The 14597-nt window shown below is 40.8% G+C and overlaps 1 protein-coding gene and 1 long non-coding RNA gene across 7 annotated transcripts in view; one reads left to right on the top strand and one right to left on the bottom strand.

The window, feature by feature from the left end:
• Window positions 1-13808, bottom strand: part of septin11.L (septin 11 L homeolog) — a 72984-nt gene extending 59176 nt beyond the window's left edge. For 3 of the 6 annotated variants that reach the window (XR_005967300.1, XR_005967302.1, XM_041591081.1), the window contains exon 1: window positions 13540-13808. Coding sequence is in view for 4 of the 6 variants with exons in the window: in XM_041591081.1 (XP_041447015.1) it covers window positions 13540-13566 (27 nt within the window). In the remaining 2 variants the exon portion in view is untranslated. The remainder of the gene's footprint in view (window positions 1-13539) is intronic. The other 3 variants (XM_041591082.1, XM_018252723.2, XM_018252715.2) reach the window with 3 other exon arrangements.
• On the top strand, window positions 7494-11687 carry LOC121403446. The gene is made up of 2 exons (XR_005967306.1): window positions 7494-8328; window positions 11479-11687. It is a non-coding gene; the product is annotated as an uncharacterized LOC121403446 (long non-coding RNA).
• Window positions 13809-14597: the final 789 nt, after the last annotated feature.

Genomic DNA, 14597 nt, shown 5'->3' with positions numbered 1-14597 from the left:
ACAACAGTGTGTGCTCAATTCTTTTGCACAACAACATTCACATCACTAGCTCTGTTTCTAAAATGGCAGCAACTAACTTGTATAAAATACCCCTACATCTGAACAAATCAGCATATAGTCAGCACACTGAATCAGTGGGTAGCATTTGTATCTTGAGTTAGCCAGGGCAGTATGTGCAAGAAGTTTCTATATTCTCCGTATTTCCTCCCACAGTCCAAAATCATACAGGCAGATTAAGTAACTCCATATTCCCTCCTCTTCTCCACCGCCCACACCCCGTTGCTTGAGCGTGCCCGCTCGATGCAGCATGCACAAAAATTATTTTAAGAGAGTGCTGGGTATTTTAGTGCTGCAGACCCCGCGGCCCGGGCCCCTTGCGGGGTCTGCTTCCTCTATAGTGATGCACTTGGTGCCGGCGGCTCTAGAGCCTGATACTGGAGACTGCTGGACAGGAAGCTTGCAAAGGGGGAGGGCTGAGCGCATTTTTCAAGCTAATACAGATGTTTTAGATACAAAATGTAATAAAACTATTTCTTCTATTTTACATGGTTTGGTGCATTGTGAAAATGTATGATATATGTCCCCTTTAAAACGGCAGAATGCCGCAGCTAGCATAGTAGACTTTCCATCTCATGCACAGCATAGCATAGCTGGGATCAGGGATATGGAATGAACACATGCTGAATACCCAAATGCCACATGCATAAACAAAATACATGCATATACTGGGTGTATCGTATCTTGGCAGCCTTTGTTGCTGCATTAAATTGTTCATACATTTTCCAAAGATAGGTTTGAGTGTGAGCACCACAGAAGACATATTTGGAAGAACAACTGTAAATAACTGAATAAGCTACATAGATCTAACACAGAAACTCATTCACAAAATTCATCAGAGTTGTAAGTTTGGTCTGGGTGCACTAGCCACAGACCCTTAGCCAGAGAAAAACAGCGAAATATGAAAAAAGGCGATGAGCACTCCAAAGATTCACATACGTAGTTAAAATACAATTCATTATTTGGGATATCATCTCAAGTTTTATATTTTTGGTGACATGTGTGGATCTCTGGAGAGGTCATTTGTAAACCAACCTTAAAAACAGGCCAATAGATAACCATGTGAGCAGTTGTGATGCCATTATTCAATGAGTTAACACAGTCCAATTTTAGTCCAAATTTAGAAAGCAAAACTAGCAGTGCCCCACACTGTGACTAAGTAAGGCCTAAATGAAACAGAAGAGGTTCACAGATGGCAACCCAACACCTACTACAGGAAATAACAGAAAAATGTCTGCAGATTTTCTCTAAAGTTAAAATGGAGCACAAAGACCTATGCCTCTCAGTTGCCTACAGCAATGTAAATGCAATCTTGCTGCAGAAGATAAAGCTGCTGTCAGTTAAGAATATTATCAAGGAACAGTGCCTGGGATTAGTGACGGGCGAATTTATTCGCCAGGCGCGAATTCGCGGTGAATTTGCGCGATTCGCCGCCAGCAAATAAATTCGCGAAAAAAATTCGCCGGCGTCAAAAAAAATTTTTCCGCAAAAACGGGCGCCGGCGCGCCATTTCGCGCGAAATTAGCGAATTTTTCGGCGAAACGGCGCAAATTCGCCCATCACTACCTGGGATTTGATTTTGTCGATTCTGAAGATATTAACGAGTTTGTAAAATAGAAATAATTACAGAGCTATGCAAGGTTCTAACATCATTAATGCTTATATTTACAAAGAAAAGCTACCTTTTTGATCATTTGCTAATTTTGCTAGCTGGAAATGTGCCTGATGGCACATTTTTCTGCATTCTGCATTCACTTACGATCCCACATCATCCCCTGGATCAAAACTCCAAATACAGAGAGTGAGAAAATATGGTCTACTGGGCAATGTAGCTGCTGGCCTACTCTATTACACCACTATATGAAAGTATGACTTTAGGAACGCAATCTTCCAACAAATCACCAATGCCACTTAAATAGTGGATTCTGTGCATCCCAAATTCTTATTTGGATTCGGCCGAACCTCCAAATCCTTCATGAAAGATTTGGCCAAATACAGAACCAATACTGAATCTGCATATGCAAATTAGGGGTGGGAAGGGGAAAACACTTTTTACTTCCTTGTTTCATGACAAAAAGTCACACAATTTCCCTCCCCGTCCCTAATTTGCATATGCAAATTAGGATTCAGATTCAGCTGAATTCTGCTTAAAAAGGCAGAATCCTGTACCAAATCCTGGATTCGGTGCATCCCGAATAATCTATTGCACCGTTTCCAAAGTAGGCTCACAAGGCACTTGGGCAACATTGTGCTTTAATGTACAAATCCAGGCGCCATTGCATACCAATAATTGTGCTTTAATGTACAAATCCAGGTGCCACTGCATACCAATTACATGAACGTTTGACTATCTAATATGCAAAAGCTCATTATTCCTGTTCCAGCTACTGTCCAACAGTTTTAAAATAAATAAAAGCAGGACAACTGTATCCAATTGGCATTCTAAAGGGCCTTTCTGAAACTTTTCTGGTAATATGCAGGAATTCATACCGCATAACAGAGAATCCCTATTATTCTGAAATGGGTAATTTAACAAAATGTTTAGAGAACTCAAACCACAAAAAAATCTGACTTAATCACTCCCATTGCTGCTGGAAATTCTCTTCTTCAAAGCAAAAAATAGCATCCTAAATTCTGGAAAACTGTGTCTCTGAGTACAATGAATTAGGTGGCAGAACACAAGACTGACAGTGAACACCTACGTTTAGAAAGACTGAATATAATAACTACTATTCTGCATGGCAACATTTCTCTTTGTCTCGTCTTAAGCACGACAGTTTTGTTGCTCAGAAACAGTAAAAAAAAAACAAAAAAACTTTTTACATAACGAGGTAGCGGAGATGTGTCACTCACTGTGCATGAACTGTAGCACAAGCAATTCCAGGTAGGACGGGGTTGTAATCGAAATTTGGCCAACCATTGTAGGTTAAGGGTTGGGGTGAGACTGGTAAAGTACACTCCTCCTGGCTCATGAAGATTCTCGGTCTTGGGCTCGAGTCCTACAACATTTTTTGGGTTAAGGTCAGGTGTGGGTTACGTTTTTTGTGACCAGCACATCACTAATTCCAGGCTCTGTACAGTAGCATTATTTTTTTTTTTTTAAATCAGACTGCTTTTGACTAAAATAAAACTGCAAATATCAGCACTATGTAGAGGATAATACAAATAACCAGAAATAATAATGGCAGAGGCTCAAGAGTCCCACAAACACGTAAGCTGAAATTAAAGGACAAGGAAAGCATGAAGACTATACTGTGTTCTTGAAAAAACGTACCTCAATACAGTTTAATAGTGCAGTCAGTTCATTGAAGAGTTAAGCCATTTAGAAGATCCAAAGCCTATGGTTTACACAAAAGCTCTCAGTATAGAAAGAATTCAACCCACAATGCATCACTTTGCCATCAAGACCAACCGGATCGCATTTTATGGCTCTAGTGCGTGCTTTTCTTCTATTCCAAGGCATTTACGTCTTGAATTTTCACAGATGCTCAGATCATCAGAGAAGACACAACTGGTCACATAAGAGGTTTAAAGATGAAGGGTGAAATATGCTTTAGGAGGGGAAAACTATGCAACAATTTTATTCCTTCTAAAAATAATATTTTAAAAAAATAAAGCAATCTGGGAGAGCAAGAGGCAACCAATTAAATGATGAATTAAGTAAAAAAAATGGCTTTCCTTGTTTTCCTTGAGTTCATTGTCACTCAAAGATGCCCATGTCGGTCAGTGATCTTTTACATCTTGGACCATGTCCACATCACTAGACATGTGCATAGTGTGTTAATCAGCATTACTTTCTTCTTAAAACAAGTGGTCATCCATTACCCAGTCACCATTTATGGAGCAAATGCAGCATGCTCTCTTACTTTAAAACTCTTACATTGCTGAAATGCCTTTACTTCTAATGTGCACTTAAATTAAAACTGTTAAATTGGTGAGCCTTTCGCTATCCTTTAGGGCAAAGGCACACACGGCATACTTTCAGGCCATTCATGTAAATGGTGCTGCATTTTTGGGAAACCTAAAAACCCAGCGCTCAACCCCCATATGTAATACAAAGCACTAAGTTTTCCCAGGAGCAGTAACTAATGGCAATCAATAAGATGCTTGCATTTAAACAGGTGACTAGTAAATTCTACCTGCTGATTGGTTGCTATTGGTTACTGCCCCTTTTATTGCATAAGCCCATATATGCCCAAAATGGCCCTGTGACCATCTGCCATTTTGGCCCTGCATTTTTGGGAGAGAAAAAAATACCCACTAAAAAATTAACTTTAATAAATTCATTAAACAACAAACCAAACATTTACCAAGACAGAACAAGTAAACGCTCTGAAGATATTTAATTACTAAATACATCAACTGTACATAAATTGTGTTTATTATATAGGATAAACAAAAGCTTTTACATATCAGTGACAGAACCATATACTAGCAGCAAATACGTCAACAATACTGCTGACAACCAGGGCCGGAACTAAGGGTAGGCAGAATAGGTGCAGAGGTGGCTACGGAACAAAGTTGAAGGGGATACCTCCTCCATTCACTTACTCCTAGTCCGGGCCATCTTCCCCACACTGAACATTGTATGTGCACTCTCTGTCATCCCTGCACAAAGTCAGTGTGTGAAGGAGAAGTCACTGGGGCTCATTTATCAACACTGGGCAAAGTTGCCCATGGGCTGTTACCTATAGCAACCAATCAGATTGCTGCATTCATTGTTCTTCTTGCAGCTGGCTTTAAAAAGCTAATCACTGATTGGTTGCTATAGGTAACAGCCCATGGGCAAATTTGCCCAGTGTTGATAAATGAGCCCAATGTTTGAAGGAGGGGGCGAGATGACCGGCCGGGTTGCCAAGGGCACCCAGACAGCTTGGCCCGGCTTTGCTGACAACCCTAGGGGTTTTGGCAAACATGAAGTTTAGTTTCCCGCTTCGTTTCTTGGAAGTAGTCAGAAGTTGCCTTGCCGGTGGAAAAGCATTTTCAAATAAGTCATCCACCGCAGAGCAGATTTAGTGGGTGACTAATCTCCCCGTATGCCATCACTTTGGCACACAGGGAGATTAGATTGGTTAAAAATGTCTGCTTATAAATGGATTTGCAGTAAACCCAATGATAACCTGTTTCTGAAGTGAAGGGGTATCCAGTCTGAGGAAGCACCTTTTGAAAGGCATCAAAACAAACCTAGTTTTAACAGATATTGTCCAAGGAATATTTTCCTTTTCAACTGACAACTGAAATGGAGCCCTGTTCTACAGCTCTCTAGAGTGTTTACCAGGTAGAAATCCTGTGAAATCTTGCTCCAATAGTTAGGGATGCAAATGATTTTATAATACTGCACATTATATATCTCACCGCCCCTGTAGAATACATTTCCTGGAGAGAACACTGGAAGCACCAAATACAGAATTTTTGGATTTGGACACAAATTCCCCACCAACCCAATAATGCCCTGTATCCAAACCAATCCACGGCTGCTTGCTGCAATACATCTAAATATGCACCTAGTCAGCCCCAGTATCCATCCCCTTGCTTCAACAATGGCATTTTGTTTTGAAAATGTGTCAGCCTTACAGCTATATGTTCTGTTTACGTAAAATAAATTAATATCCACTATTTGGCTTATAAAACTGTCTTTTTAACCTTTGCTTGGTTGCTATGGTTAGGATTGCCACCTTCTCTGGGGAAAAATAACTGCCTTCCTATAGTTATATTAATGTTGCCTATTAATAATATTGGCATCAAGCATCATTTTTACTGGCCATGGAGATAATATACTGACCAGGTGGCAACCCTAGATATGGTCAGTGACCCTTCTGCAGCCTGATAGTAGTTTAAATGCAAAATAGACAGCAGCAAAACAAATCTTTAAAAAAAACTGACCCTACTGTGTGTGAATGTAGCCTTATAGACTGTAAACCTCATTGGGGCAGCGACTGATGTGAATAATATATAATTTCTGTAAAAAGTGCTGCCACTGCAGGCGAACTTATGAACAAACTCTTGTGTGTAAGAGCCTTTGAAATAAAAATAAAAAACTACCCCCCACAAAAATAGCCTTAATTTTAGAATAATTTGTAAAGACAAAATGTTCTGCGTTATAGCGTCTCATGAGATCTGCTCAAAATAGGGACAGTGTGCCACACCTACCCATACATGCCAAACTGGCAGAATTATTGCAATTCTCGTGATTTAAGAAACCCTTTTTTTGTTAGCTCTAGCTTGCAGTGCTCAGAGATAAAAATTAAAAAATGTTTAAATGATTGATATTTAATGAGAGTTGCCCTGCACAGGTAAAACTGGTGTGTTTTGAATCACTACTATAGATATAGTACGTATGGGATCCATTATCTTAAAACACATATCCAGACAGCTCTGAATTACAGGAACAACATCTTAATAAAATAAACATTTTTAAAAAATTAAATTTTCTCTGTAGTAATGGAAAAGTACCTTATACTTGATCCTGAGATAGAATTACTCCTTATTGGAGACAAAAGAATCATATTAGGTTTATTTAATGTTTAGATGATTTTTTTTAGCAGACAAGGCAAAGACTCCTTATCCAGAAAGCCCTAGATCCCAAACATTCTGGATAACAGGTCCTGTACCTGTAGTATATAAATAAGCTGCTGTGTAGCCATGGCCGCAGTCATTCAATGGGAAAAGGCTCAAGTTACATAGCAAATAAACTCTGTAAAATATAATGATGTTCTACAGAGCTTACCTGTTATCAGACTAAACAGACTGTCTGCTTTAGTCTGCAGGCTTTTTTTTATTAGAAGCTGAGGAACGTAGATCTGTTGTCATGCAAAACCCCCCCCAGCTCCAGTGACAGGCCTGGCATCCTCCATCTCAATACACCTGCAGAGGAAAGTGGACAATCTGATTTGTGTGCCTTTGGCCTTAGCCATATTCCAATTGCATCCATTGCTACATAGCAGCTTGTTAAAAAACACTATGTTGTTTCTGAAACACACAAGTTTAAAGGAGAAGGAAAGGCAAAAAACTATGCTACCTTCACTGTGTTCTCCATCCTTCCCCCTTCTGAAACGCTGCAGTTAAAATGCTTAAATCCGTGCTCAATCTGTGCACAAGCGCTTGGAAGTTTCTCCCGTTAAAGCAGTTTAGCGCCGCCATTTTAAATTTGAGCTTCTCTTCCGCATGCACTGCCTTCGTGACCCCGCTGACGTCACGTCAGTCAAAATAAAATCTGTATTTGACTTTATGGCTTAGTACAGACCTCAGTCAGACAGACCCGATCCTTGGCTGCCTTTTTGTATCGCCCCCCTTCCTAAGCTGCTGCGCTCGCTCACTGACAGATTGTAAATAATATCAGAGCAGCGCAGCAGCTTCAAAGCTTCCCCGGGAAGCTGCCTCAGCTATTGGCTTAGATTTATGAGGCGGGGCAGAGAGGTCAGCGATGACATGGGTCACGTGACCGTATCGTCATCGCAGCAAGGGGAAGAAAAAATAGTCTTGTGCGCATGCGCAGGGCACGGATTGAAGCTATTGCGCATGCGTGTGCCCTACTTGAACAGATTTCTTACAGAAAGAAAGGTAATCTTTTTCATACTTGTCTTTACTTTTTGAAAAATCGATTGGAGCAAAAATGTTGTTGGAAAAAGTAACAGGGGAATGCTTGCTGCAAACTATATGTACCATATATTGGCAACGCTTACAGCTAAAGTTTGTTTTTGCCTTTCCTTCTCCTTTAAGCAGTACGGGGGAACAGTATATTATATGTTATTTACTTTAAAATACTTGTTTTTCTGGTGTTCCTTCCCAGAGAAAGTTACAAAAAAGTAAACTTGTGTTCAGATGGAAAATGTAACAGTAACCAGCTGGCACATATATAGGTATACACAGAAGAACTTCCAATTATATACCCATTTTGAAGACAAACAGTCAACAGGGTACAAATTTAAATGTACAAACTAGGCTTTATTTTTATTTATTTATTTTTTAAAATGGGTCCCATCTTGGGGTTAAAAAACAAAAGTAAATTGAGCTGTTAGTAACTGAATATGCAAGGGATAGTTGTTACTCTCTAGCCTGTGTATAGGGGCAAGATACTTTTCCACAAAGGAATGTACAAAATAAGTCTGCCTTGCGCTTAACTCTGAGCCATAACAGCTGGACCTTGTCTAACTGTGGGAATTTGCCTCTAAACTTACAGGCAATGACAAACTACTCACATCAACTTAAGACTTCTGTCTGCAGTAACTATTCTACAAACCGCAACGATTGAGTAAAGACTAGTGCAAAAAGGTCAGTTAACCCAACAAACGTTTGAATAGAGGGATGGAACAGCAGTTACTCTGGTGGGACGGCTATTGGCCCAAAACTGCACATTTGAGTGTTTCTGGACTGAACCCCTCCCCATGTGCATAGTGACAGGCAGATTGCATTGCTGTCACTGAACACATATTCATGGGATATATAGGGTTAAATATGTGGTTTCTTTGCCAGTAGAAAACCACCAGCAGAGAAACCTTAGGGTAATGTTTAAGACTCTTTATTGTATTGTTTTTCTGTTTATTTTTTTACTTAAAGGACCAGTTACATCAAAAAAAATTTAAAAAAAAATTCGTTAGTATATATCAAAAAATAAACACCAACACAAATTTAACTTTAAAATTGCAAAGCCTTTATTAAGAAATAACTTACAGAAACTCCACTTCCAGTCCTGTTCAGAAAAGGCGACAGGGCGACCATCCATCCTGCGCCGCTCTATTTCTCCTCCCTGGCTATCTCTCATTTTGTACTGACAGCATGTGAAGTGAGGTGAACCTACTATCCCTGACCGGCAAGAAGAGCTCCGTGGAGAGGGATGCCTGGGTTGTGCATTTTGCGGAGGCTACGAGGAATCGCAGTGCTGGGGATGCTGCCCTTTGGAGAGATTCCATGTTCCTGGACTGTTGCAGCAGATTTTTGGCTTGGCGGAGCAATGAGGCTGTATATATAGCCGGCTTCTTTGTAACAATGCTCCAGTCTTTCGGCCACTGCACCTTGGGTAGGATCAGTCGCTCATCCAAGGCTCTGCGGGCTGCTCCCTTCTCTAGGTGTGCTCGTTGCCGGCTCAGAGCTGCACCAATGCGGAGGAACCGGAGTTGCTGCTCCGGATGCGCCTCTGCTTCTTTCCGACAACCCACACAGTCTGCTACATCCGCAATCTCACGGCTCCTCTATAGCAGCAATAGCAGCAGCACAGCTAGGAAGCACCGCACTCCAAGGTAAGGCTGTCACAGATCTCTCGCTCTGCATCCTGGCTGCCTTTCTCTGCCTCCAGCCCTATATACGCAATATACATTATTCAGCCAGAGAAAGGCACCCACAGAGCAGCCAAGATGCAGAGCGAGAGATCTGTCACAGCCTTACCTTGGAGTGTGGTGCTTCCCAGCTGTGCTGCTGCTGCTGCCATTGCTGGTATAGAGGAGCCGTGAGATTGTGGATGGAGCAGATTGTGTGGGTTGTCAGAAAGAAGCATCGGCTCATCCGGAGCAGCAACATTGGTGCAGCTCTGAGAAGGCAACGAGCACACCTAGAGCAGGGAGCAGCCTACAGAGCCTTGGATGAGCGACTGATCCTATCCAAGGTGCGGTGGCTGAAAGACTGGAGCATTGTTACACAGAAGCCGCCTATAGATATAGCCTCATTGCTCCACCGAGCCAAGAATCTGCTGCAACAGTCCAGGAACATGGAATCTCTCCAAAGGGCAGCCTCCCCAGCGCTGCGATTCCTCGTTGCCTCCACAAAATGCACAACCCAGGCATCCCTCTCCACAGAGCTCTGCTTGCCGGTCAGAGATAGTAGGTTCACCTCGCTACACATGCTGTCAGTACAATATAAGAGATAGCCAGGTAAGAAAAATAGAGCGCCGCAGGATGGATGGTCGTCCTGTCGTCTTTTCTAAACAGGACCGGAAGTGGAGTTTCAGTAAGTTATTTCTTAATAAAGGCTTTGCAATTTTAAAGTTAAATTTGTGTTGGTGTTTATTTTTCGATGCATACTAACTAATTTTTTTTTAAAACATTTTTTTGATGTTACTGGTCCTTTAAAGGAGAAGGAAAGGCTAAAATAAAGTAAGCTTTATAAGAAAGGTCTATATAAATATACCAGTAAACCCCCAAAGTAATGCTGCTCTGAATCCTCTGTCAAAAGAAACACAGCATTTATTTCCTTCTATTGTGTACACATGGGCTTCTGTATCAGACATCCTGTTTTCATCTTTAACCTCCAGGGCTTGGGCTTCAGCATGCTCAGTTTGCTCCTCTTTCTCTCCCTCCCTCCTCCCCTACCTGCTGTAATCTGAGCCCAGAGCCATGACTGAGCAGGGAAACTCAGGCCTGATGTGATGTAACACCAAGAAAATATGGCAGCTGCTATCCTAAACAAACAGAGCTTTTAGAGCCATTTACTCAGGTGTGATAAAGCATTCTACAGAATAAATAGTGTTATATTTTACACTATTCTGGCTAATCTATTGACAATACACTGCTTCGGTACCTTTCCTTCTCCTTTAACAAAAATGTGGTCAAATTGGCTGAAACAGGCCCATTGGCCATTAACTTTAAGGGTTTAAGACAAGAATTGAAAAGTTAAATATTTAGTGCCGCATCTCCAACAATTAATGTGAATTCAAAATCCCACAATCCTCAGTAAGTCATTGGCTGCATGGAGAGCAGGAGGAAAAAGATTTTTATATCCCTGAACTACAGAAAATATAACCATGGGGTTCAAGAAGTGCAACTGCCCATAGACACACAGGGCACTATATACATGCAGAGATAGAATACAGGTATGGGACCTGTTATCCAGAATGCTCGGGACAAATGCGGTTTTCCGGATAACGCATCTTTCCGTAATTTGTATCTTTATACCTTAAGCCTACAAGAAAATCATGTAAATATTAAAAAAAATTATTAGGCTGGTTTTGCTTCCAATAAGGATTTGTTATATATCTTTATTGAGCACACAGCAGTATTAGTATGTAAGAGGAGAGTGATAAACTCATCAGATTAGAGGCCTACAACTGTTGCTTAACTACAAGTACCCAGGAGCTACATTTTATCATTTTATGCATAAACGTCAATAAGTTTGTTTATTAACTTCTCTTTGTGTAAACAAGCACATGATTTTACACGCACTGATTTATTAATAGCAAAGAAGTGCTGAATGCACATCCTTGTTACGTGCATTAGAGCTAAAACTGTGTTAAGAGCGGACTGGTGTGGATTGAAACATTTGTGCACTCATGATCACAGAACAAAGAAGCAGAGAAGTCTGTGCTAGCAGGGAAGCCGCAGGCCTGCTTCTGTGAGTAAAGAGCTTCCATACAATGTGCAGACACACAGAAGATAGTCATGTTCTATTTTCCCTCTCTCTCTCTCTCTCTCTCTCTCTCTCTCTCTCTCTCAGAAAGGAAATGATAACTGTTTGTCCAAGGGCTGGATGGGGGGAAAACAGTGAGCAGGACGGGGTGAGGCCTCTTCATCCGGTTATTGGAGCCAACAAAGAGATGCCTTCACATTGCATAGTCTAACCTCTAACACCTCTTGCTGAAATAGAAGATGCCGGCAACTAAGTTATCACAAACTATTTCAGAATAAAGCTTGTTGTCTCTTTAAGCTATGCTTTCTGGTTCCAAGCCAGATGTTATTTTATAGAGAAAGGAAGAATAACCCATAAGACTGGGGAAGAGATACACTGGATAAATTAGGATAGCATAGCTTGTCACTCATGGATTTATGGAAAGCATCCCCACCCAACTACACTATACTTACCAGCTGCCTTGCCATTACAGAAGCTTTAATATAACCACACTGCTAATGCTGGCATACAGCAGAACAGAATAGGGATGGGCTGTAAAAACTTTTTCCACATTATAATTATGATAACCACATTATAATTTTGATCACCAATGCGTGGCAAATCGACACGCAGTTTTCAGAAGAAAACCACACAATTTAGGTTACCATCTCTTCTGCAAAAAACAAAATGCTGGCAGCAACATATGTGACATCTGTCTTCCCTATTAATATCATTGGCATGAAGCATTTTTACTGGCTGGGCTCTAAACAAAGTAAATGTTTCAATGTACAAATTCATTAATATTTGTATCGTCTTATATCTGTGGGTTGTGCAAATGCTGTGTGGATCTACAACTCCTCATTGCTGGAAGTCTCTGATGCAGGCACATGTAAAGGTAAACATCCTTATTACTAAGTTGTGAGCGTTATTTGTTTATAAACATATGAGTGCTGATAATTTAGCATAGCAAAGCCAACCTATACGTGTATTTACCAAACTACCAATGTGGAAAAAAGCTGCCATATTGCTTTTCTCTGTGTGGGACATTCCCTCCCGTGTGGGATGAGATGAAAGCAACATTGATTAATATATATAAAACACACAAAAGCCACGAATATCTTGTAAATTATATCCTTATAATACACAAAAGCCATTAATATCTTGTAAATTATATCCTTATAAATGGTGAGTTCTGATGTCATCATTTATAAACGGTGAATAACCTTGGTATCCTTGGTAACTTATAATATCCTTATATTTTACAACTGGGGGTACTTTATTCACTATATAAACTGTGAGTTCTGATGTCATCAGTTATAAACGGTGAGTTCTGATGTAATTTCTGTCACATGACTCACTGAAATTTGTGTATTATAATAAAGTACCCCCAGTTGCAAAATATGAGGATATTAGAAGTTACCTCGGAGTTCCATGAAATGTATAAAAACATATGGTCCTGAAGCTCCTCGGTAACTTATAATATCCTTATATTTTACAAGAGCCGGTACTTTATTCACTATATAATGTTGCCTAAAAGTCATGAAACCCCTCGGTGACTTTCAACATCCTTATAAATTTTAGCAGGGGGTACATAATCCTTCTAATTTAAGAGAAAATAAAAGAGGTGAAATAAAAAAACACAAGTTTTCTGCTTCAGTCCTAGAGACAGAACGTGCAGTTCACTGGCTGCGAAATACTACAAGAACCCCCTTCCAGAACACCGTTTCCCCATAAACTTGTTGAATGAACTATGCCATTACTAGGGACAGCCTCAAGTTCTCAATGTGAATTCCTACCATAGCAGCTAAAGCCCCTCAGCTCCCCTCCACTCCAGTGTTTCCCACATCCATAACTAGTGCAGCCAGGGAATGTGGGTCCCATCACTTAGTTATAGAACTCCCTCCTACGCTTTCAGAAAGGTGATGCTGATGATTAATTCAGCCTAGCGGCTCACAATATGGGATGCACAGGGGGAGTCAGAGGGATAGATAGAGAAGCAAGATGGATTAGTGAGTCAGATTTGTCGTGTGAATGTGAATTAGAGGGGCACTGATTGGTCACTGATACTTACTGCCCGCAGTGCAAGAGGGCTGCTTCCAATGTATCAGTGGGATATGGCACTGCTACCCAGCGGATAAAGCAGTAACAATAGGAGAGAAAAGTACTTACAGACTGCCTGCCCACTGCGACTGCCATCCTGCTACTGTGCCAGAAAAAGGAAATCTCACACACACACCATACGTTCCTCTGCTCCAACCAGAACCGACACCCTCAATGACTGCTGCTCAGGCACTGTGGGAGGAACATGGCCACCAAGCAGGGAGGGTCAATGCAACTGTGCACTCAGGGGGTGGAGAGATAGCTGGCCCGACATTCGAAAGTGCTTCCTTACACACGTAGACTCAAGGGGGTTGTAAAACATCAAGCGCTCACAGCATGATTTGCTTTGTGTACGCAGTAAAGTCAAGAGGGTGGGCGTGTGCTCATACATTGTTCAGGTTGTGTATACACACCCCTATGATCCGCACAGTGGTGCAGACCGCAGTGACTGTAGAGTTCCAATGATTTTCGCTGCAGTTCTATGCTGGAGAGATGGACAACACGGTTCAGGAAGCTTGGAGCAATTTCGCGGTTTGAATCTTATGCCATGTTGTTTTGTAAACGAGATGGCATTTAAAAAAAAAGATTTAAACAATCAGAAGTGTTTTAGGCTTTAAAAATAACGAGCGCCATCTAGTGGTTAGTCAGATTTATGATTAAAATGCACATGAAATGTGGCTAGTCTTACATTCTGTCTAGGGTAATACGCACCGCAGAAACGCTTTTCATATTATGGCGTTAATACGCCGTCAATTAATTAACTTAAGACACAGTTTATAAATAGATCTAAACGCCTAGTTGATCTCGTTTAAACAATTTATTGGCCATTAAAAACAAATCAATACGTTGCCCCATTTAATAGGCAGGATGGGAATTTAGAGGTTTGTGCTTATTCCAAAAGTGTGTGGGGTTTGGCTATTTCATTTTTCGTGTTCTCGCCTCCCCATAAAAAGATCCTTTTCTGAAATTTTCTTGCTTTTTACAGCCATCATCTTTGCAGCTAGGCAATTTTTTTTGTACTGTTTTTAAAAAGAAGTATGATAAACATGATAAGCCTAAAATAGACGGTGACTCATTTTCTTTGTAGCTACAGTTCAGTTGTCACCACAGTTTGCCTGTATTTACAT

This window comes from Xenopus laevis, chromosome 1L (genome assembly GCF_017654675.1).
Source record: "Xenopus laevis strain J_2021 chromosome 1L, Xenopus_laevis_v10.1, whole genome shotgun sequence".
NCBI classification, from domain to species: domain Eukaryota; kingdom Metazoa; phylum Chordata; class Amphibia; order Anura; family Pipidae; genus Xenopus; species Xenopus laevis.
This window is presented reverse-complemented; position numbering and strand designations above follow the sequence as displayed.